The sequence below is a fragment of the Triticum urartu genome, chromosome 3A, assembly GCF_056163025.1.
Source record: "Triticum urartu cultivar PI428250 chromosome 3A, HENAU_Tu73, whole genome shotgun sequence".
Classification (NCBI taxonomy): domain Eukaryota; kingdom Viridiplantae; phylum Streptophyta; class Magnoliopsida; order Poales; family Poaceae; genus Triticum; species Triticum urartu.
The window spans coordinates 641,071,825-641,093,886 of record NC_141875.1 but is presented as its reverse complement, the minus strand read 5'-3'; the positions used below and the strand labels follow the sequence as shown (position 1 = coordinate 641,093,886).

Here is a 22,062-nt window from a genome sequence, read left to right as displayed (position 1 = left end):
AGGATCGAGGAGTAAAAGATCCTAATACCACCCAGATGGCGACGTGGGCCCGTAAGGCACACAGCCATGTTAGTAAAAAGTTTTGTAATATCTAGACTCGACTCCGGCCAAGGAGTGTGGAAGGGGATTCCTATAGGCAGTCGGCTCTGATACCAACTTGTGACACCCCCAATTCAATCGTACACTAATCATACACGCAAACATGTACGATCAAGATCAGGGACTCACGGGAAGATATCACAACACAACTCTACAAATAAAATAAGTCATGCAAGCATCATATTACAAGCCAGGGGCCTCGAGGGCTCGAATACAAGAGCTCGATCATATACGAGTCAGCGGAAGCAACAATATCTGAGTACAGACATAAGTTAAACAAGTTTGCCTTAAGAAGGCTAGCACAAATTGGGATACAGATCGAAAGAGGCGCAGGCCTCCTGCCTGGGATCCTCCTAAACTACTCCTGGTCGTCGTCAGCGGGCTGCACGTAGTAGTAGGCACCTCCCGAGTAGTAGTAGTCGTCGTCGACGGTGGCGTCTGGCTCCTGGACTCCAACGTCTGGTTGCAGCAATCGAGTATAGAAAGGGGGAAAAGGGGGAGCAAAGCAACTGTGAGTACTCATCCAAAGTACTCGCAGGCAAGGAGCTACACTACATATGTATGCATTGGTATCAAATGAAAAAGGCTATCATATGTGGACTGAACTGTAGACTGCCAGAATAAGAGGGGGATAGCTAGTCCTTTTGAAGACTACGCTTTTGGTAACCTCCATCTTGCAATAGGAGAAGAGAGTAGATGGTAAGTTCACCAAGTAGCATCATGTAGCATAATCCTAACCGATGATCCTCCCCTCGTCGCCCTGTGAGAGAGCGATCACCGGTTGTATCTGGCACTTGGAAGGGTGTGTTTTATTAAGTATCCAGTTGTAGTTGTCATAAGGTCAAGGTACAACTCCAAGTCGTCCTGTTACCAAAGATCACGGCTATTCGAATAGATTAACTTCCCTGCAGGGGTGCACCACATTACCCAACATGCTCGATCCCATTTGGCCGGACACACTTTCCTGGGTCATGCCCGGCCTTGGAAGATCAACACGTCGCAGCCCTACCTAGGCACAACAGAGAGGTCAGCACGCTGGTCTAAATGCTATGGCGCAGGGGTCTGGGCCCATCACCCATTGCACACCTGCACGTTGCGTACGCGGCCGATGAGCAGACCTAGCAACCTCCATTACAAAGGAAGTTGCGTTACGTGGTCCAACCTAGCACGCGCCGCTCAGTCACTGACGTCACGAAGGCTTCGGCTGATACCACGACGTCGAGTGCCCATAACTATCCCCGCATAGATGGTTAGTGCGTATAGGCCAGTGGCCAGACTCAGATCAAATACCAAGATCTCGTTAAACGTGTTAAGTATCCGCGAACGCCGACCAGGGCCAGGCCCACCTCTCTCCTAGGTGGTCTCAACCTGCCCTGTCGCTCCGCCACAAAGTAACAGTCGGGGGGCGTCGGGAACTCAGGCCCACCACTACCTGGATGGAGCCACCTGCCCCTTCAGCCCCCATCTCCAAACAGTATCACCGGTAAGGTAACAGTGTAAAGTATATAGTATATGCCCGTGATCACCTCCCGAAGTGATCACGGCCCAGTAGTATAGCATGGCAGATGGACAAGAGTGTAGGGCCACTGATGGAACACTAGCATCCTATGCTAAGCAGTAGGATAGCAGGTAATGGTAACAACAGTAGTAGCAAGGACAGGCTATGCAGCAGTATAGGATTAACTGAAAGCAGTAACATGCTACACTACTCTAATGCAAGTAGTATAGAGAAGAATAGGCGATATCTGGTGATCAAGGGGGTGCTTTCCTGGTTGCTCTGGCAAGAGAGAGGGGTCGTCAACACCGTAGTCGTACTGGGTAGCAGCGGCGTCGGTCTCGGTGTCTAGCGAGAGAAGAGGGGGAAGAAACAATAAATATTTAAGCAAATAGATGCATAGCGATGCATGACATGTCAAGTATCAGTGCTAGGGGTGCCCTATCGCGGTATGAGGTGATACCGGCGAAGGGGGAAAACATCCGGGAAAGTATTCCCGATGTTTCGCGTTTTCGGACAGATGAACCAGAAGGGGAAAGTTGCGTGTTCGCTATGCTAGGGATGCGTGGCGGACGAACGGGCTGCGTATCCGGATTCGTCTCGTCATTCTGAGCAACTTTGATGTTGAAAATAATTTAATCCGAGTTACGGATTAAAAGATATGATTTTTTAAAGATTTTATTAACTTTTGGAATTTAATTAGTTTTTAATTAAATTCGAAAATGGATTTATGACATCAGCATGATGTCATGCTGACGTCAGCAGTCAACGAGGGTTGACTGGTCAACCTGACCAGTGGGTCCCACTGGTCAGTGACACATTTTAATTAACAATTTAATTAACCTAATTAGAATTAATTAGGGGGTGGGCCCCACTATCATACACTGTTAGTTTAATTAACAGTAGTTAATTAGGCTAATTAGACATTAGATTAATAAGTCCTAATTAGTTAATTTTAATCAGAATTAGTTAAGTTAATTAATTAATTAATTTTATTATTATTTATTTATTATATATATGATTTTTAATTCCTTTTTAACAAAACATTCTGGGCGTGGGGCCCATCTGTCATAGGCCCCAGGGCCTTATCGGGCACACGGGCGTGGGTGGGCGCCGGGACGTGCGGGTACGGGTGCTGGGAAACCAGGGCTTCGCCCCGGTGGTGCAGGCGCATGCGGCGGGCGCCGGAGCGCGCGGTCCAGGGGGAGCAGCGGGCGGCACCGGCGATGGGCGGTGCCGGCGGAGGGTTGCGCGCGCGTGGGCCGGCAAGGCCACCGCAGCGGCGGCGAGGCAGGGCCAGGCGCGCGCCGAGTGGCGAGCAGGTAGCAGAGGCGATGGGGCGCGGCCAGCGAGCTACAGAGCAGCGGCGGTGAGTGAGCGGAAGGGAGGCACGGGGTCGGTGGGCGAGGCGAGCGCGGTGAGCGGCGGTGGTCGTGAGGGGCGGGGGGCGGCGCAGCCGTAGTAGCAGCAGCAGCTGCAACAGAGCAGCAGCTGCAGGAGGGGTTGCGAATGGTGGCCGCGGGGTGTGCGCGGGTGCGAGAGGAGGAGAGGCCAAGGGCTTGTGCACGCGAGGACTGCAGCCGGGCGCGGTCGTAGGCGGCAGCAGCGCAGGCGGCCGGCGGCGCTGGTGGGGCAAAGCAGAGCCGCGGCAGCAGCTGGCGCGGATGCGCGCGAGCGAGCAGGGGGAAGAGGTTGGGGTAGGGAGGCGGAGCGATAGCGGCGCGGCGCGGGCGTGTGTGGTCCACGGCAACCGCGGGCTGGGCGCGGCTGGGCCGCGGCGGTGAGCGCAAGCGTGGGGAGGGAGGGAGCGAGGCTCACGGCGAGATGCAGGGTTCGTGGCAGTGTGGCTTGGGGAGGACAACGGCGACGACGTGCGTAGGGGGCGGCAGACCGGTGAGGGAGCGCTCCGGCGAGGCGGTGACAGCGTCTCGGCAGTGGTGCGGCGTCGGGCGGTGGGGTCGGGGCATCGCGCCCCGATCCAAATCTAGCGGGGGGAGTGGGTGCGAGGAGTGGGGTGGGTGGTTAGGTTTTTTCCCCCAGTGGGGTGGATATGGGGGAGGGTGTGGGGTGCGGCTGGGCCGGCCTGGCGGCCCGATGGCCTGGTGGGCCGTGGCCCAGCAGGGGGGGATTCCCCTTTTTTCATTTTATTTCCAGTTTTAGTTTTTAGCTTTTATTTTTATCTTAGCTTATAAATTTGTAGTTAGAACCTAACTTAGTATCAATAATTAGGCCACTACAATTGTTATCTTGGACCCAAATTAAATTAGTTTAGTATTTTTATAATTTAAAAAGCAATTAATTTATTATTATTATTTTGGACCACTATTTATTTACTTTAGGGCATTTAAACATTTTGCAAAAAAATTGGTTCACCACCAATATTAATGAATGATTATTTGCCACCGTTTGAACATTTTAGTCTTGACATTTGAAAACCTTTATTGTTTGATGGATTTTGAATTTCAATTTGAATCGGTTTCGAACTACCGCGAGATTAGCAACAGTAATTGAAGTGACGTGGCATCATTAGCAGAGGGTTGCTGTAGCTTAATTATCCGGGCGTCACACCTCCTCTGAATGATTTAAGTGACTTGACTTGGCGCATGTTCACGCAAGTAGTTGAAACAAAATCAATATAGCCTTCACGATATTTACGTTCATGGTGGATTATATCCTACTCATGCTTGCATTCGGTGTTGATTAATTTTAATGCATGTTCATGACTGTTGTCGCTCTCTAGCTGGTCGCTTCCCAGTCTTTTGCTAGCCTTCACATGTACTAAGCAGGAATACTGCTTGTGCATCCAAATCCATAAACCCCAAAGTTATTCCACATGAGTCCACCATACCTACCTATATACGGTATCTACCTGCCGTTCCAAGTAAATTTGTATGTGCCAAACTCTAAACCTTCAAATAAATATCCTGTTTTGTATGCTCGAATAGCTCATGTATCAACTAGGGTTGTCTGTATCTTCCATGTTAGGCGGGTTATTCTCAAGAGGAGTGGACTCCGCTCCTCACTCACGAGAAAATGGCTGGTCACCGGGATGCCCAGTCCCATGCTTTATGCAAATCAAATCAAAATAATTGCAAACAAAACTCCCCCTGGGACTCTTGTTAGTTGGAGGCACTCGTTGTTTCGAGCAAGCCATGGATTGATACTTGTTGGTGGAGGGGGAGTATAAACTTTACCATTCTGTTTGAGAACCGCCTATAGTGTGTGTAGCATGGAAGATATTGCCATCTCTTGGTTGTTATGTTGACAATTAAAGTATACCGCTCAAAATATTATTCACCTCTATTTCAAAACCGAGCTCTGGCACCTCTACAAATCCCTGCTTCCCTCTGCGAAGGGCCTATCTATTTACTTTCATGTTGAGTCATCATCTTCTTATTAAAAAGCACCAGCTGAAGAGCACCGTTGTCATTTGCATTCATTAATGTTAGTTTACATTGAGTATGACTTGACTGGATCTCTTTTATCATGAATTGCAATGTCTAGTCAGTCCTTGATCTTTAAAGGTGCTCTGCATTTATGTCTTGCGGTCTCATAAAGGGCTAGCGAGATACCATCTTGTTATATCATATTATGATTGTTTTGAGAAAGTGTTGTCATCCGAGATTTATTATTATTGCTCGCTAGTTGATTATGCCATTGATGAGTAAACTTGAGACCTATGCGTTATTGTGAATGTGCTTAGTCATAATCTTTGCTGAAAACTTGAATGTTGGCTTTACATATTTATAACAACAAGAGCAAACAGAGTTTGAAAAAGTTTTTCTTTATCACTTTCAGTTTATCAACTGAATTGCTTGAGGACAAGCAAAGGTTTAGGCCTGGGGGAGTTGATACGTCTCCGTCGTATCTACTTTTCCAAACACTTTTGCCCTTGTTTTGGACTCTAACTTGCATGATTTGAATGGAACTAACCCGGACTGACGCTGTTTTCAGCAGAATTGCTATGGTGTTATTTATGTGCAGAAACAAAAGTTCTCGGAATGACCTAAAACTTCACGGAACATCTATTCGGAAATACTAATAAAATCCTTGCAAAATATGAAGACCAGGGGGCCCACCACCTGTCCATGAGGGTGGGGGCGCGCCCGCCCCCCTAGGGCGCGCCCCCCTACCTCGTGGGCCCCCTGGAGCTCCTCCGACCTCAACTCCAACTCTATATATTTTCTTTTGGTGAGAAAAAAATCAGAGAGAAGAATTCATCACGTTTTACGATACGGAGCCGCCGCCAAGCCCTAAAACCTCTCGGGAGGGCTGATCTGGAGTTCGTTCGGGGCTCCGGAGAGGGGAATCCATGGCCATCGTCATCATAAACCATCCTCCATCACCAATTTCATGATGCTCACCGTCATGCGTAAGTAATTCCATCGTAGGCTTGCTGGACGGTGATGGGTTGGATGAGATCTATCATGTAATCGAGTTAGTTTTGTTAGGGTTTGATCCCTAGTATCCATTATGTTCTGAGATTGATGTTGCTATGACTTTGCTATGCTTAATGCTTGTCACTAGGGCCCGAGTGCCATGATTTCAGATCTGAACCCATTATGTTTTCATCAATATATGAGAGTTCTTGATCCTATCTTGCAAGTCTATAGTCACCTATTATGTGTTATGGTCCGTTAACCCTGAAGTGACAATAATGGGATACTTACCGGTGATGACCGTAGTTTGAGGAGTTCATGTATTCACTATGTGTTAATGCTTTGGTCCGGTACTCTATTAAAAGGAGGCCTTAATATTCCTTAGTTTCCATTAGGACCCCGCTGCCACGGGAGGGTAGGACAAAAGATGTCATGCAAGTTCTTTTCCATAAGCACGTATGACTATATTCGAAATACATGCCTACATTACATTGATGAACTGGAGCTAGTTCTGTGTCACCCTATGTTATGATTGTTATGTGATGAACCGCATCCGGCATAATTCTCCATCACCGATCCATTGCCTACGAGCTTTCCATATATTGTTCTTCGCTTATTTACTTTTCCGTTGCTATTGCTATCATCACTACAAAATACCAAAAACATTACTTTTGCTATCGTTACCTTTTACTACCGTTACCACTACTATCATATTACTTTGCTACTAAATACTTTGCTGCAGATATTAAGTTTCCAGGTGTGGTTGAATTGACAACTCAGATGCTAATACTTGAGAATATTCTTTGGCTCCCCTTGTGTCGAATCAATAAATTTGGGTTGAATACTCTACCCTCAAAAACTGTTGCGATCCCCTATACTTGTGGGTTATCAGGCATCTCCAAGCTTAGGCTCTTTTCACTCCTTATTCCTTCATCCATCATGATCTCACCCAAAACTTGAAAACTTCAATCACACAAAACTTAACAAAACCTTTGTGAGATCCGTTAGTATAATAAAACAAATCACCACTTTAAGTACTATGGCAAACCCATTCATATTTTATAATTGCATTATACCTACTTTATTCTAACTTTACTATGGACTATACCCTCCAATACAATCCATAGATTCATCAAAATAAGCATACAACGCAACAAAAACAGAATCTGTCAAAAACAGAATAGTCTGTAGTAATATGGACATTGACCATACTTCACTTATATATCATAGACATGTGTTGTCATTTGATGAACGGGATCACATCATTAGGAGAGTGATGTGATGGACAAGACCCATCCGTTAGCTTAGCATAATGATCGTTAAGTTTTATTGCTATTACTTTCTTCATGACTTATACATATTCCTTTGACTATGAGATTATGCAACTCCCGAATACCGGAGAAACACCTTGTGTGCTATCAAACATCACAATGTAACTGGGTGATTATAAAGATGCTCTACAGGTGTCTCCGAAGGTGTTTGTTGGGTTGGCATAGATCGAGATTAGGATTTGTCACTCCGAGTACCGGAGAGGTATCTCTGGGCCCTCTCGGTAATGCACATCATAATAAGCCTTGCAAGGAATGTGACTAATGAGTTAGTTGCAGGATGATGCATTATGGAGCGAGTAAAGAGACTTGCCGGTAACGATATTGAACTAGGTATGAGGATACCGACGGTCGAATCTCAGACAAGTAACATACCGATGACAAAGGGAATAACGTATGTTGTTATGCGGTTTGACCGATAAAGATCTTCGTACAATATGTAGGAGCCAATATGAGCATCTAGGTTCAGCTATTGGTTATTGAGCAGAGATGTGCCTCGGCCATGTCTACAATATGTAGGGTCTGCACGCTTAACGTTCGATGACGATTTGTATTATGAGTTATGTGTTTTGGTGACCGAAGTTTGTTCAGAGTCCCGGATGAGATCACAGACATGACGAGGAGTCTCAAAATGGTCGAGAGGTAAAGATTGATATATTGGAAGCTAGTATTCAGACACCGGAAGGGTTCCGGAGTGTATCGGGTATATACCGGAGTACCGGAGGGGTTACCGGAACCCCCCGGGAAAAGATATGGGCCATAGGAGGGAGGCTAACCAGCCCACAAGGGGCTGGTGCGCCCCCCACAGGGGATGAGGCCGAATTGGACTAGGGAATGGGGTGCCACCCCCCTTTCCTTCTCCTACTCCCTCTCCTTTCCCCCTCCATGAGAAGGAAAAGAAGGGGGACCAAATCCTACCAGGACTCGGAGTCCTAGTAGGAATCCCCCCTTACAGCGCGCCCCCTAGGGTGGGCCTCCTCCCTCTTCCTCCTTTATATACATGGGTAGGGCACCCCTTGGAGACACAACAATTGTCCCAAGCCGTGTGCGGCGTCTCTCTCCACAGTTTGCTCCTCCGGTCATAGCGTCGTAGTGGTTAGGCAAAGCCATGCGCGGATCACATCACCATCACCGTCACCACGCCATGGTGCTGACAAAACTCTCCCTCAACCCTCTGCTGGATCAAGAGTTCGAGGGACGTCATCGAGCTGAACGTGTGCAGAACTCGGAGGTGCCATACGTTCGGTACTTGATCGGTTGGATCGCGAAGACGTTCGACTACATCAACCGCGTTAACCTAACACTTCCTCTTTAGATCTACGAGGGTACGTGGACACACTCTCCCCTTCTCGTTGCTATGCATCTCCTAGATAGATCTTTCATGATCGTAGGAAATTTTTTGAAATTGCATGCTACGTTCCCCAACAGACAAGTACATTGCGGCCGACTCCTTGATGCGAGTGTCGTTCCGACTCGATGCTGCCGGCAAAGCAATCCAAGATCAGCCGATCGACTGACCGCCGGATGGCTGAAGATGGCGGCTCCGGCTCCTCGAGGCAGCGCTAGAGCGACCATGGCAAGCGGAAACACGAGCAACCAGACATCCGCTACGGCAGCCGGCAAGTCGCAGCCGTGGAGGAGGATTGACCGGCTGCCGTGGGTGGTACCCGACACCAGCGAGCCAGCAAGAAGATGCCATGGCGGCCCAAGTTCAGTTTCGAGGAGATGCTCGACGCTCGTGCAAGTACCACAATAGTGTGAGGCCGGTCATTCATTCCACACACACACACACACACGAGGGAGAGAGCAGAGCCTAGAGCCCACTTCTTCCTCCTTTGATACAACTCCAGGAGCAACCTTGTACACCATGAGTTCATCATTGAGATCCTTGCAGGAGTAGGGGTGTTACCTCCACACGAGGGCCCTGAACCTGGGTACATTGCTGTGTTAGTCAGTGCTTGTGCCTAATCCCGCACCCGGACACTGTCTGCGCTCATCGGTCCCTAACCACATGAGATAAGCCATCCCATGGCATCTGCCATGCAAATACCAGGACAAGTAGATGGAATTGATGCCCAGTTGCTCGATCCTCCAACTAAACGGACCGACGGCTCCATCGGGGACGCTCCCTCCCCGTGTCAAGGAGGAGCGCCACTCACTGCCGCCCCTGCTCAATGTGATCACGGCAAAGGTGTGCGGTCACATTCTCCACTACCTCTACAGCGGCAGGGCGGCGGCACCTGTTCGTCATCCCGGAGCGCCATGCCGGCACAGGAGTATGCTGACAGTGAGAAGCGCTGTTGGGACAGGCGCAACGTGGCGCGTCGGTCCAAGTTCATGGACTCCGACGTCCCGCCACCACACATCGCGGCGGAGTTGGACCTGGCATATGCCTAGACCCTAGACCGCTCTGAGGCAACGTCGGAGACGACCAAGTGCCACCTCCGCCGCCTCGACGGAGAGATGGCCAAGTACGGCGAGGAGTGGTCTCTCAGCTAGATCGCCGCTGCCAACGATGCCTCCTCCAAGAACTGCCGCCCTATCCCCCAGCCAGCGTCCTTGGTGGCCGCGGCCACACTGCACACGTCGCAGGAGGAAGCGGAGAGGATCATCCGCGGGTGTCGGGCGGCTGCCGGGAAGCCCTGTCGTGACGCGGTCCTCTTATGCCGCCCGAACCCGACGACGGCGACTCAGACGCCGGATCCGGCGATGATGGCGGAGGAGGAGCCGCCAGCCATCCCGACATGGCCTACGAGGTCACCGTCAAGTATAGGGTAGTTTAGGAGTTTTATTTTAAGGTTTTTAGTTCACTAGAGGATATATCATCTGGTTTTATGTAGAAGTTATCCTAGTTTACATGAACTTCGTTCGGGTTATATCAAAATCCGCCCGGTCTGCACGAATTTCGTCCGGTTAGTCGGAATAGTGTATGCAGGCAGCGTTTGATGGCGGCCTCCGGCATTAGTGTTCACGGACTGGTCCCCCTTATCCGCAGAGGAATGCGGGGGGAAATTTGCAGGTCACCGTTGTAGATGCCCTTACAACCATATAATGGAGAATGGTGATTAGCACCCTCGATATGGTTTTAGTTGGTAAGTGTAATCCTGTTCCAAAGTTGATTAATGTTATATCCCGGTGCGGGCTGAGGGCGGCTACCCCCTGCCGCGGCGGTCGGCTGGTGGGGTGGCAGTGCAGTGGTGGATCATGTTGGTGGTGGCGTTGGCGGCGGTGTGGGCTTCGGTAGGACCTCGCGTGCGGCGGCCGTTGGCTACGAGGGTGGTGGCGCTACTGTTGTAGGGTGGCTCGGGGCTACCCCTCGGGGTCCCGACGTGGATGTGGACTGCCACAGTGTGGTGGTGGCTCACGACGATGGTCTGGGTCGATTCACGGCGGCGGCTGGACATCTCTGGCGTCGGCCTGTCAGTGAGCAGCATGTGTCGACCTTCGATCCCTCTCATCATCGTCCGGGCGCTACCTTCATCAAAGGGTTGGCCCTCTCCCAACTGCGTTCCATCGCTCGTCTCGAGCCCGGCAGCGGGACCGGACTCGTCTCGCGGCTGGCAGCAGGACCGAGCTCATCTCGCGCCCGGCAGCAAGACCAATCTCGTCTCGCGCCCGGTGCAGCAGTACGGGTCGATGGTGGCCAGTTTTGGCCGGCCTATTGGTCTCGGTGTTGGGGGCCGCCGAGGGATGCAAAAGGCGGGACATTTCCACTCGTCTCTTTAGGTGGGGTAGCGGTGGGTGTCAGGTGAGGTGGTATCAAGGTCTTGGATGCCAGGGTGGCGACCCTGGTGGTGGTGGCGCGGTGCTCATGGTCAGAGCCCATGGCTTGGTGCAACCCGGTGACCAGGGCCGTGTGGGCAGCATGGTAGCCGCGGTGTGGCGTTCGGTGGTGGTGAGTGTTGGCCGGGGTGAAAACCTGTTCTACCTCCGGACGGATCGGCGGCGGCGAAACTCGTTCCCTTCCTGAAGGCGTCGTCGCGGCCATCATTGCCCGTCATGTTGCTCCAGGGGAAACTCTGACCCTTGGGTCGGGCGGTGGCGGCACTCCGGTGTCATATCCTTTCTGAAGGCACCGCCTTGGAACCCACGGTTCGGTGTATGCGGCTTCATCTCTCTGTGGTGACGTCTTCACGCCTGATGACCCCGGTTGCTCTTGTGGTGCTTGGATTGTGTTGCTGCGCTCAGCACCTATATATCCTGTCTTGGATATGTACGTGTAATGTGGTGGCACGCGATTGTACCGGGTTGTGGATGTTCATTGCTTAATATATAAAGCGGGACGAAATCTTTTTTGATAAATGAATTTGAAGCAACGGCGTGCGTCCGTGGCATCAGAACCTATCATCTTTTGTTGGGCTGAGATACTTACTCCGCTGTATTTCATAATTGAGTGGGCTGTTGTAACCTTGTAATATTTGTACTAGGTTTAAGCTTACACTACAAGAGGAGTAGATTTTCTGATGATGCTCTGCTTCCTGTAGCCGTAATGTTACCGCCGAATCCTTGACAAATGGTAAAACATTGACTAAAAAAAAAGCAAGATGCATAGTACATTTTTCTAGTGGTTACGCTGGATTTCCTGGGCGATGCATTTGGCGGTCGACCGAGTTTTTGACGTGACTTTGTAACTACGAGAAAATGCTATTTCTTGTCTCCGTTTCGAAATAAGTGTCTCAAGCTTAGTATAATATTTTTTTCAAAAAAAAGCTTAGTATAATTTTGCACTGAATTTTGTATATAATCGAGACATTTATTATTTTAGAATGAAGGAGTATATACTGTCTTCGGTCATTTTTACTCTGCATATTAGGTTTGTCTGAAGTCAAACTCTTCAAAGTTTGACTAAGTTTATACAAAAAATTATTAACATTCATATGTCAACACCAATATCATTAGAACCATCTTGAAATATATTTTCATATTATACTCATTAGGTATTATAGATGTTAATATTTTTAATATAAATTTGATCAAACTTAGCAAAGTTTGACTTCAGACAAATCTAATATGCAGAATAAAAAGGATCAGAGGGAGTATGTACGCGGTCCACTGTTTGAACCCATAGACAATGCATGTTCGGTTCACGGGTGTCGGCGCGACACGTCAGTCACTTTTTGATCATCAACGGGTCGCCTCAGCGGCCGCATAAATGGCACTGCACTCCACTCCACCAGCACAAGTGAAGCTGCTGCATGTGCCAAGATCGATCGATGCAAGGAAATTTCCAAGGCTGCGTGAATGGTACCGCACTCCACTCCACTAGCACAAGCGGCAGTTTCCAAGGAGCGTCTTCTTCAAAGAGACGAAGACCCCCGCGTCGCTCTCAGGTCTCCTCCACTAGCACGGGCAGCTCACGCGTCTCCTCCTTCGGTCGTCTTTCTTCTGCTACCCTCCTCTCGCTGTCGCCGGGCAAAGGCTAGATGGTGTCAGCGGTGACCGGGCCTTTCACTCGTGCGCCTCCAGCGGATCTGCTGGGGAGGTGGCTTCTCCCACACACCGTGAATTTGGAGTAGTCCTGGCCATCTTCAGCCCGGCCATGTCGGCCCACCCAGGCCCGGCCCTAAAATCCAGGGCCTAGGCCTGATGGGCTTGCTCGTGGGCTGGGCTTGGGCCTAAGTTTTGAGCCTACCAGCAGGGCCTGGACGGGCTTGGGCTTGACATATTGACATTTTAAAGAGGCCCCGCCCACAGCCCTAAGCCCTAGGGGCTTTTTACCAGATGGGCCGGGCTTGGGCTTGAAAAGTAGCCTGATGGTAGGGCATGGGAAGGCCCAGGCCTCAGTTTTCTGCCGTGAGCTTTTTTAGGCCCGGCCGGCCCGGCCCAAACGGGGAAAGCTCAGCGAGAGATTTACTACTAATTGAGCCACGGCCCATGAGCGTTCGCACAGGCGCTTTCAGCTATATCTCGCCCATACTGAGACGTAATAAGTCTCGCCTACAGCGCGGGGCTATTAGGCGGACCTAACTGTACAGTTTTGCGTGAGTTGTTTTTTTTTTGGTTTTTATCGGTTTTTCGCATTTTTGCGTTGGTTTTCCTTGGGTTTTCTTCTCTTTTTCGATAGTTTTTCTTTTTCTTCAGTTTTCTTTTTCCCGTCAGTTCTTCCTTTTCTAATGCATGCATAATTTTTAATACACATTGTACATTTTCTGTATACATAAAGAAAATATTTTTATACACTTTAAAAAATTTCAAATACATGGTTAATATTTTTTTCAGATATAATTTTGGCGTCTACTTTATTCATACACATTTCTACACATGCAAAACATTTTATATTTATATTTAACATTTTCCAAACCCATGATTAACACTTTCTCAATTACAAGTTTCGAAAAAAATGAATACATGTTAAACATTTTTCAAATACAGGTTGAAACATTTTTTTAATTACGTGAACCTATTTGGACATTGTATAAACATTTTTCTAAAATATTACAAAATTATCTTGTAAACACCTGTACATTGTTTTAAATGCAACATGCATTTTTTAATGGTAGAAATAGTTTTTTGGAATTACATGATTTTTTACATTGTATAACATTTTTCAAAAATGCCGAGTACATTTTTTGAATTGAGTGAGCGTTTTTTAAATGTCACATAATGTTTTGGTTTTTTCGGGGAAATACTTTTTTTGATTGACACAAACATTTTTAAAAAGTTGGGCGAACAATTTTTATAAACTGCATGAACAGTTTTTAAATGTGCTATGAACACTTAATAAAGCTAATTAAATTATTTTTCATAATATATGTATTTAGTATTTTCCAAAATATGAACAAAATTAAAAAGAAAATCATGTATGTGATGTGAGCATGATGAAACCACATGGCTACCTGGCCGGCCCACTGTCTTTTGTTTCGCCTTAGCCTTGCCCGCAATTCGGCGCGTGAAGCGCCAAACTGGAGCCCTTGTGGATAAGGCCTTTACGGATATTATGAGCTATATATAAATTACTAAAATTTGTTTACATTTCCCGAAGACTCTCCTCCCATGGCCTATGATCTTCTATTTTTGCAGGAATGTGTTTCAGATTATTACTCCCTTCGTTCTTAAATATAAGATATTTTAGAGATTTCAATACAGACTACATGTGAAGCAAAATGAGTAAATCGGCACTCTAAAGTACGTCAATATACATCCGTATGTTGTCCATATTGAAATCTCTAAAAAGACTTAGTTCTAGAAACAAAGGGAGTATTTATTTAAAAGTTTCACAGAACTTATTGGAATTATTGATAGATGATCCAGAAAAAAATCTACAAACATATAGAGAAGGACTAAAAGTTAACTAACACGGGAAACAAGTTTATTTCTGCGACATGGCTGTAGACACACAGCAACATCACTTACGAAAAGCAGAAGAGGATACAAAGGTACTAGCATGCATGGCCAACACAAAGCATGCATGCACGCACGCAGGAGCGCGTTCGGATCAGCCAGCCGACCAGAACGTACGTACTCCTACGAACGACTGAAAGTTGACAGCAAAACACCACGTTACGATCTACTGGTGCAACCGGCGACCGGCGGCGGACCGCGGCGGCCGGCGCGTATCGGGCTGCATAGTGCGTGACCGTGACTAGCAGGAGGCCGCCCCGTAGCCGCACTTGGCGGGGATCTGCATGGCGCGGTTGCCGTCGATGTCCGGGGACAGCGCGTTCCTGAACTGGCAGAGGCACTTGAAGTTGCCGCCGCGCACCGCGTTGCAGCACGCGCCGCTGGGGCTGGCCTCCGTGCTGCCCACCGTGCAGTAGGACTTGCAGTTGTTGACGACGCTGTCCCTGTCCACGTTGCAGACCCTGAGCCCGGCCGCGCCCGACGCCGCCGCCACGACCAGCAGCGCCACCAGCGCGGCGGCCACGCCGGCGCTGCTCATCGTCATCTTCCTCCCGGCGGCCATGGCTAGCTAGCTGTCGGATCGATCGACTGGTGGATCAGCTGCTGCTTGATGTGTGCGTGTGTGGGGGGCAGTCGGTTGTCTGGGTGTGTCACGGTGGGCGATGGCTAGCGCTTATATAGCGTGGGGATACCGTGGCCCGTGACGACGCGCATGTGGCCGCGGGCTTGGCCGCATTAGGTCACGGGCAAAGCTAGCCAGATCAGATCGTCGGCAGGAAGCCATGATACATTCAACGGGAACGTATATTTCCACGTACCTGCATGCGGTACGTGCTGGCAGTGCAGACCGAGCCAATGGGCAAGCACGAAGCCGGTAACATGTGAGTCTTATTTCTTGGCTGGAATTGGAGGCATGTTGGGGCGCCGTTTTGTGCCAAGTGGGCGATCTTAATTCATCTGAATCCAGATGGAGTTCAGAGCATGGCGTCTACAGAGGAATTCATGTGCATGGCCGGCGAATGGGACATATAGCATTTGGGGCTAGCTGGCTAGATAATATAGCTCACGGTCTGCCAGTAAACGAAGTGCCATGCATTTGTCTGAATCCTAATGTTTGGCCTATCGTGATTCAGGAACATGGTTTTGGCATATCTGTCATGCATAGCACTGTATTTTGCTGCGGGGAAATGGAGAGGGGTTGTGTGTTGATTTTTGTGTTACGAAAGATTGGGTTGTCGGTTGTTAACACACACTCTTCTCATTTTGTTCTTTGAGAAATCTATGGACAGAAAATTGCTCAAGATCTTAAACATGCGAACGATTTGTCTACCGTTGTGCTTTCTTTCTTATGATTTTTCTGCTGGCCAGACTCAGTCGCAAGCGTCCTCTATGAAGAGGTAGAAGAGGAGGAAGTGTTCACTCGATAAACCTATCAGGAGAACAGTGGCATAATTTTTTTCCTTGTAAAATGCACATATGTTGATGTTTCAGACGTGCATGTCTTTGATCATGTGTCATTACAAATATTTGTATTTTTGGCATTATGGTTTCCAGTGGTGGTGCAACATGTTAGGAGCTTTGATTAGTGGTGGAGCTACATGGACATACTTGGGCGGTCCAGACTGAAGAAGAGGATCAAAATATTTGAGCAAGGCTAGTAGGGTTGTGTTTTGCTCTTGGGATGGATACGCTGAAAGTGCATGTAGCCCCTAATTAAGTGTAGTTTTGGGTTCACTAAAAAAGAGTGGTCTTGGTAATTAATTACAATCCCTATGGACCAATGTTGTCATTGAAATGTATCTTTAGGATTGTTGCATATGCAATATTGAATGGATTCAAGATCTCAAGAGAATGAATTATAGACAAGACTTCAGAACATGACTCCAAGATACGGTCATGGTGAGCTCGTGAGTTGATTCATTGTTGATCAAGTCTTGAAGTAATTCAAGTGGATATTTCATCATGTGCCGCAAGATATTGTGGTAGAGCACGACGAAGACAAATGATGACCAACATGATGCTTATAGTGCAATAAATAATCTTATAGTGCAACTCAATAATGACCATCAGAGAATTGAGTCATTGGTGATCACATCTTGGAGCAATTAGGTGAAGTGAAGGGTTCATTGTGGCTTTCGAGAAATTAAGATAGAGTCGTCTGTGTAGACTAGGTGATACTCATGGTCTTGCATCAAAAAAATAAAATCAGATACTCCATGTGAGGATGACATCAAATGCAGATCATCATCAAGATGAAAAGGACGAGTTCAAGTTAGGCACACCGAGGGATTATATCCTTAGCTTGCCGCCCATTTTGTGAAAGCGAACATTCAAATATGTGCTTAAGTGAAGACTTCCCTCGTTACAATAATGAAAAGTAAAACAAATATGTAGTTACCGAAGGATATAATCCCTTGGTAACGAGGTGGCTTACCATAGCATTTTGTTATTTTGGGAATAATTAAATTAAGTAAAAGACTGATATGGTTTTATATACATTTCGGGCCGGGCTCGGCGTCATGCTTTTCAAAGCAAAACTTGCACTGGCCCAGGGCCGTGAAGTCCGATAGTTCTGAATTTGCCTCAAGGGCTCCTCAAACCAGTTCAAAGATGAAGAAAATCTAGCTAACTTAACAAGTTCATGTGCGACCCTATTTGCTTCTCTATTGCAATGTTTAGAACCCGCTGTACTCGCCGACTGTCCTCCATTATTCATGGTTTGGATGGCCTCCAAGTTATCTGAATTAATAACTCGCCGACTGGCTGCCCCAGTTTGTTCCCCTCACGCCCATAAATGTCGCAACAAAAAAAGAAACTTATCGTGCAGTTTGCCCGTTCCTAGCCCTGATAGCTCCCCCGTCCCCAATCTGTGCCACCACCCCCTTTCTCTCGCCGTCGGACCCTTGATCCAAGATGATACGACGGGTTCTAAATCTGGTGGTGGTGAACACCTCCACCGGCGTCCACTCGGTGGGCCGGATGGACCCCTACAAGCATCTCTTCTACGGGTCAGCAAACGAAGCAGCGACAGCAGCGGCAGCGGACGCGAACAATGGAATGGTGGATCGTGCCGCGGGAATGCAGGCCCTCGTCCTGCCCGAGCCGACCGTGAGCTTCGCTCCGTCCCCCACCGCCCCGCTGCCGCATATGGCCGGCCTGGACCTGTTCGCGCTCCTGGGCACCCGCGGCAACGAGGGCAGGACAAAATTAAGTGTGTACTCTCAATTGGTGCTTTGCTATGGACTCTCGTTCGTCCCTACAGCTACATGCATGCAAGTAGGTGTTATTAGCATCTTTACTAATAATGGGGCGATCATGACTATATTTGTATCAAAAAGTAGTGTTATTAGCATCTTTAGCACATTCTCCATAACTTAATTCCCTGTCATATCTCTTATATTTTAACAGTTTGCCTAATTCACATCTAATGTTTTCTAAGGATGTCACATCTAAACTCTCACAAATACATTTAAAAAAAGCCGGAACAAAAAAATAGACCACAAACATAGTGGACATCAGGTTAGATATGACATAACTATGTCAGTTATGTCACATCTAAATGTGTCCTAAACAGACCCGTATTTCAATTCCCCATTCTTTTTAGGAAATTACTAGCCCATCACCAAACTAACTTGACCCCGCATGGAAGTCTTTCTTCATCTTCTTTCTCTTTCTTCCATGCGGCCAATAACTTCTTGCCACTAGGCCAGGGTAGATGTTCCGCCAAAGTAATTTGGTAGAGGCTTTCGGCTAAGTAGTCCAGAAAGTAGGTGAAATTCATCCTCCATGGACCACGGCGTCCCCAGCGAGAAGTTCTAATGTTGCTGAAGACGATGGGTAAGACAAAAAGGTGAGTAAAACATCGCCAAAATCTCACAAAAGACGGCGGGAGGACTGCTCACAGGGGACGGCAACACATGCACTATGGATGCGTTTGGTTGTCTGCATCGGTTTTTTCACAGTTGCATACTTGCCCCGGTTGAGTCTGGTTGAGTATATGCATGCAAAAAACCATTATCTATACTTAGTTTGGTTGCGTGCATTAGAGGAGCATTTTTTGCTTGCCATTTGGTTGCGTGCATTGGTTTGGCAGATGCAAATGCCCGGTGTTTGGTTGCATACTGGCAAGGTGATTAAGAGTTAACACCTACTCATGACACACTAAGTTACAGTAGAGTCCTTGGCAGTGTGCTGGCGATGACAACGTCAGTGTAGGCCGAGGACGAGGTGAGCGAGAGGAACGACGCCAGCAGGGGCAGTAAACACAAGCAACTGGTTTGCCGCAACGTCGTTGGACTCGGTGCCGAGGCCACCGTCCACCGCCGTGGGCTCGTCTGTGTAGAACGCCGGCCACTTCGGGTCGTTGAGCAAGCCTCCCGCCGTCGTGGGACTGACGTCCACGAGGCTGGCAGCAGAGGTGCACAGGCAACAGCAGGGGACAACCCACAGTTGTGGCTCTCAAGCTCGGCAACGAAGGAAGGGGTGGCCCAGCGGCGAGGCAGGGGATGCTCGGACGTAGGAGTCGGCGGGATCACGAGATCCTCCATGGTGCTGCCATGGCCTTAACCGAGGCGAGCTCACGCAGAAGGCGGGGAGGCGTCGACACGACCTGCACGCGCGACAGAGGAGGCTCAGGGTGCGGTCCTAGCAGCGAACCGTCGGAGGAGCTCGGGCATAGGGGCGGCGCCATGGAAGCAGCCATGGCTGGCCAAGGCAACGGTCAGTGATGGATTAGGGGTGCGGGCGCTCGCGCGCGGAGGATGCGACAGTTGTCTCATCGATGAACGGCTGCTGCTGGCGTAGAAGGGATGGGCGTGCGGTGGGCAGACGGGACATGCGCACATGGCCACCGCGTAGGTAGCAGAATCGTGCCTTCGCCAGCCGCGGCGCGCCACGCATGGCAGCATGAGGACCAATCTGGAGATCCGGCGGGACGAACTCCTCCTCGGGCCGCGCCGACCAGCGAGCCCCTGGGATGCGTTGTCGTTCCCCGGCTCGTCCCCCTCCTCCTGTTCTCCTCTCTCACCCCCTGCTTCTTCTTCCACTGCTCCTCGCCACACAGGACACCATGGCCTTCCCGGAAGGTCACCTCGCCTGAATGGAATCATAACATCTATGTGCATATTTTTTGTATAGACCTTATCCCAAATCAAAGTAGTGTTGTGTGCATCAACAGGGATGAAAAAAAGGGAGTTTAATGGAGGTGGCTCGACCCAGCCTGGCTTGCTGGAAACGGCCGAGTCGGCCGTTCCTAGCGGGCTCCCACACGTTCCTAGTGGGCTCCCACACGTACATCGTTTATGAGGAGGGATACAATTTGCCTCAAGGGCTCCTCAACCCAGTTCAAAGATGAAGAAAATCTAGCTAACTTAACAAGTTCATGTGCGACCCTATTTGCTTCTCTATTGCAATGTTCAGAACCCGTTGTACTCGTCGACTGTCCTCCATTATTCATGATTTGGATGGCCTCCAAGTTATCTGAATTAATAACTCGCCGACTGGCTGCCCCAGTTTGTTCCCCTCACGCCCATGAATGTCGCAACAAAAAAGAAACTTATTGTGCAGTTTGCCCGTTCCTAGCCCTGATAGCTCCCCCGTCCCCAATCTTTGCCGCCACCCCCTTTCTCTCGCCGGCGGACCCTTGATCCAAGATGATACGACGGGTTCTAAATCTGGTGGTGGTGAACACCTCCACCGGTGTCCACTCGGTGCGCCGGATCGACCCCTACAAGCATCTCTTCTACGGGTCAGCAAACGAAGCAGCAACAGCAGCGGCAGCGGACGCGAACAATGGAATGGTGGATCGTGCCGTGGGAATGCAGGCCCTCGTCCTGCCCGAGCCGGCCGTGAGCTTCGCTCCGTCCCCCACCGCTCCGCTGCCGCATATGGCCGGCCTGGACCTGTTCGCGCTCCTGGGCACCCGCGGCAGCGAGGGCAGGACGAAATCAAGTGTGTGCTCTCAAATGGTGCTTTGCTATGGACTCTCGTTCGTCCCTATAGCTACATGCATGCAAATAGGTGTTATTAGAGCAACTCCAATGGGGCGACCTAAACGGACGGCACATTTGTCCATTTTTTGTCCGTTTGGGTCGGCCGCCCGCCCGGCGTCTGTCCAGTTTTGCATTTGGGTCGGCAATGCGCCCAACGCGCCGACCCATTTCATGTTCGCATTCGACTTTTGAATTAAAAAAGGCCCATGGCCGATCATGCCAGCGGCCATGTCTTATGCCGGCACCATGCCAGCACCGGCATACAATGCCGGCTTCAGAAAATACCACAGTTTCTGCTGGCGCACTCGCTCGCCAGCCGGCCGGCACACATGCCAGCACGCAAAAATGGTGGGACTTGGAGTTCGACCACGCCACCGCGGCTCCCGTGGTCATGCCGGCACACCTGCCGGCATACAAAAAGATGGCCCTCGATGCCATTGATCAGTCGTCCTGGAACTTGAGCATGTCGGCCTGCATCTTCTCAAACCACACCTTTTCCTTGGCGACAAGGCGTTGAGATCCACCTTCATGATCTCCACCCCGGTCATCATGCTTGCAAGAGCCACTTCTTTCGCCTTTGTCTTGGCGTTGGCAGCCTCGATCTCTAGCATCTTCGCTTGCTTCTCGCCCTCGAGCACGAACATCTTGGCTTACTTCTCGGCGTCAAGCTCAAGCCTCCTCCTTTGGATCTCCATGAAAGCGCTCATTTGCTCTTCTTTGAAACGCCGGCGCTCCTCCTCCCTTGAGTCCTTCTTATTCATCATGTCGTCCACGCTTGCGATCAAGGCGTTGGTGGACGCATCTCGCTTGTCCTCCTTCTTGGAGTTGGTCTTCCCACGCGGCCGTGCCGGCTCGCCCTCCCCAACATCCTCCACGGCGTCCTTCCCCCCACGTGCCTTGAGCGCGGCATATTGTGCCTTGAACTTCTCTTCATTCTTGATGACACGATAGCAATGGGAGAGGTTGAAGCACTTGCCATTGTGTTGAACCTTGAATGTCTCCAAAACTTGAAATGCCTACAAAATGTTTCCATGCAAGCATATGGGCAAGTGATAGCAAATGAAGACGTAAAAAATGATCTTGATGGCACAAAAGAGGACGACTTGCTTGCTATCATACCATGTCTTGCACGTTGATGCCGCTCACGGGGCGGGCCTTGACGCTCTCAAGGGTGGCACAAAACTTGTTGCACTCTTGTTGGATTACCCTCCACCGCTTGGAAATGGAGACCCACCCGCGCGTGCTCACAAATTGGTAGGGTGGAAACTTCTTGCGCTCATGAAACTCGCGGTGCACACGAGTCCAAAAGGTTGAATGCTTTTGCTCGACGCCCGTCTTTGGGTCTTGTCCAATGTCTCGCCAACACTCGCATAGAAGCTTGTCCTCGGCAGCTGTGTACGCCTTCGTGCGTTTGCTCTTGCGCTTCGGCT

General features: G+C 49.4%; 1 protein-coding gene across 1 annotated transcript; it reads right to left on the bottom strand.

Annotated features, from left to right (window-relative positions):
- Positions 1–14,588: 14,588 nt before the first annotated feature.
- Positions 14,589–15,291, bottom strand: LOC125548988 (uncharacterized). The gene has a single exon (XM_048712490.2). It carries the CDS (start codon positions 15,202–15,204, stop codon positions 14,884–14,886), a length of 321 nt encoding a protein of 106 aa, XP_048568447.1. The 5' UTR covers positions 15,205–15,291; the 3' UTR covers positions 14,589–14,883.
- Positions 15,292–22,062: the final 6,771 nt, after the last annotated feature.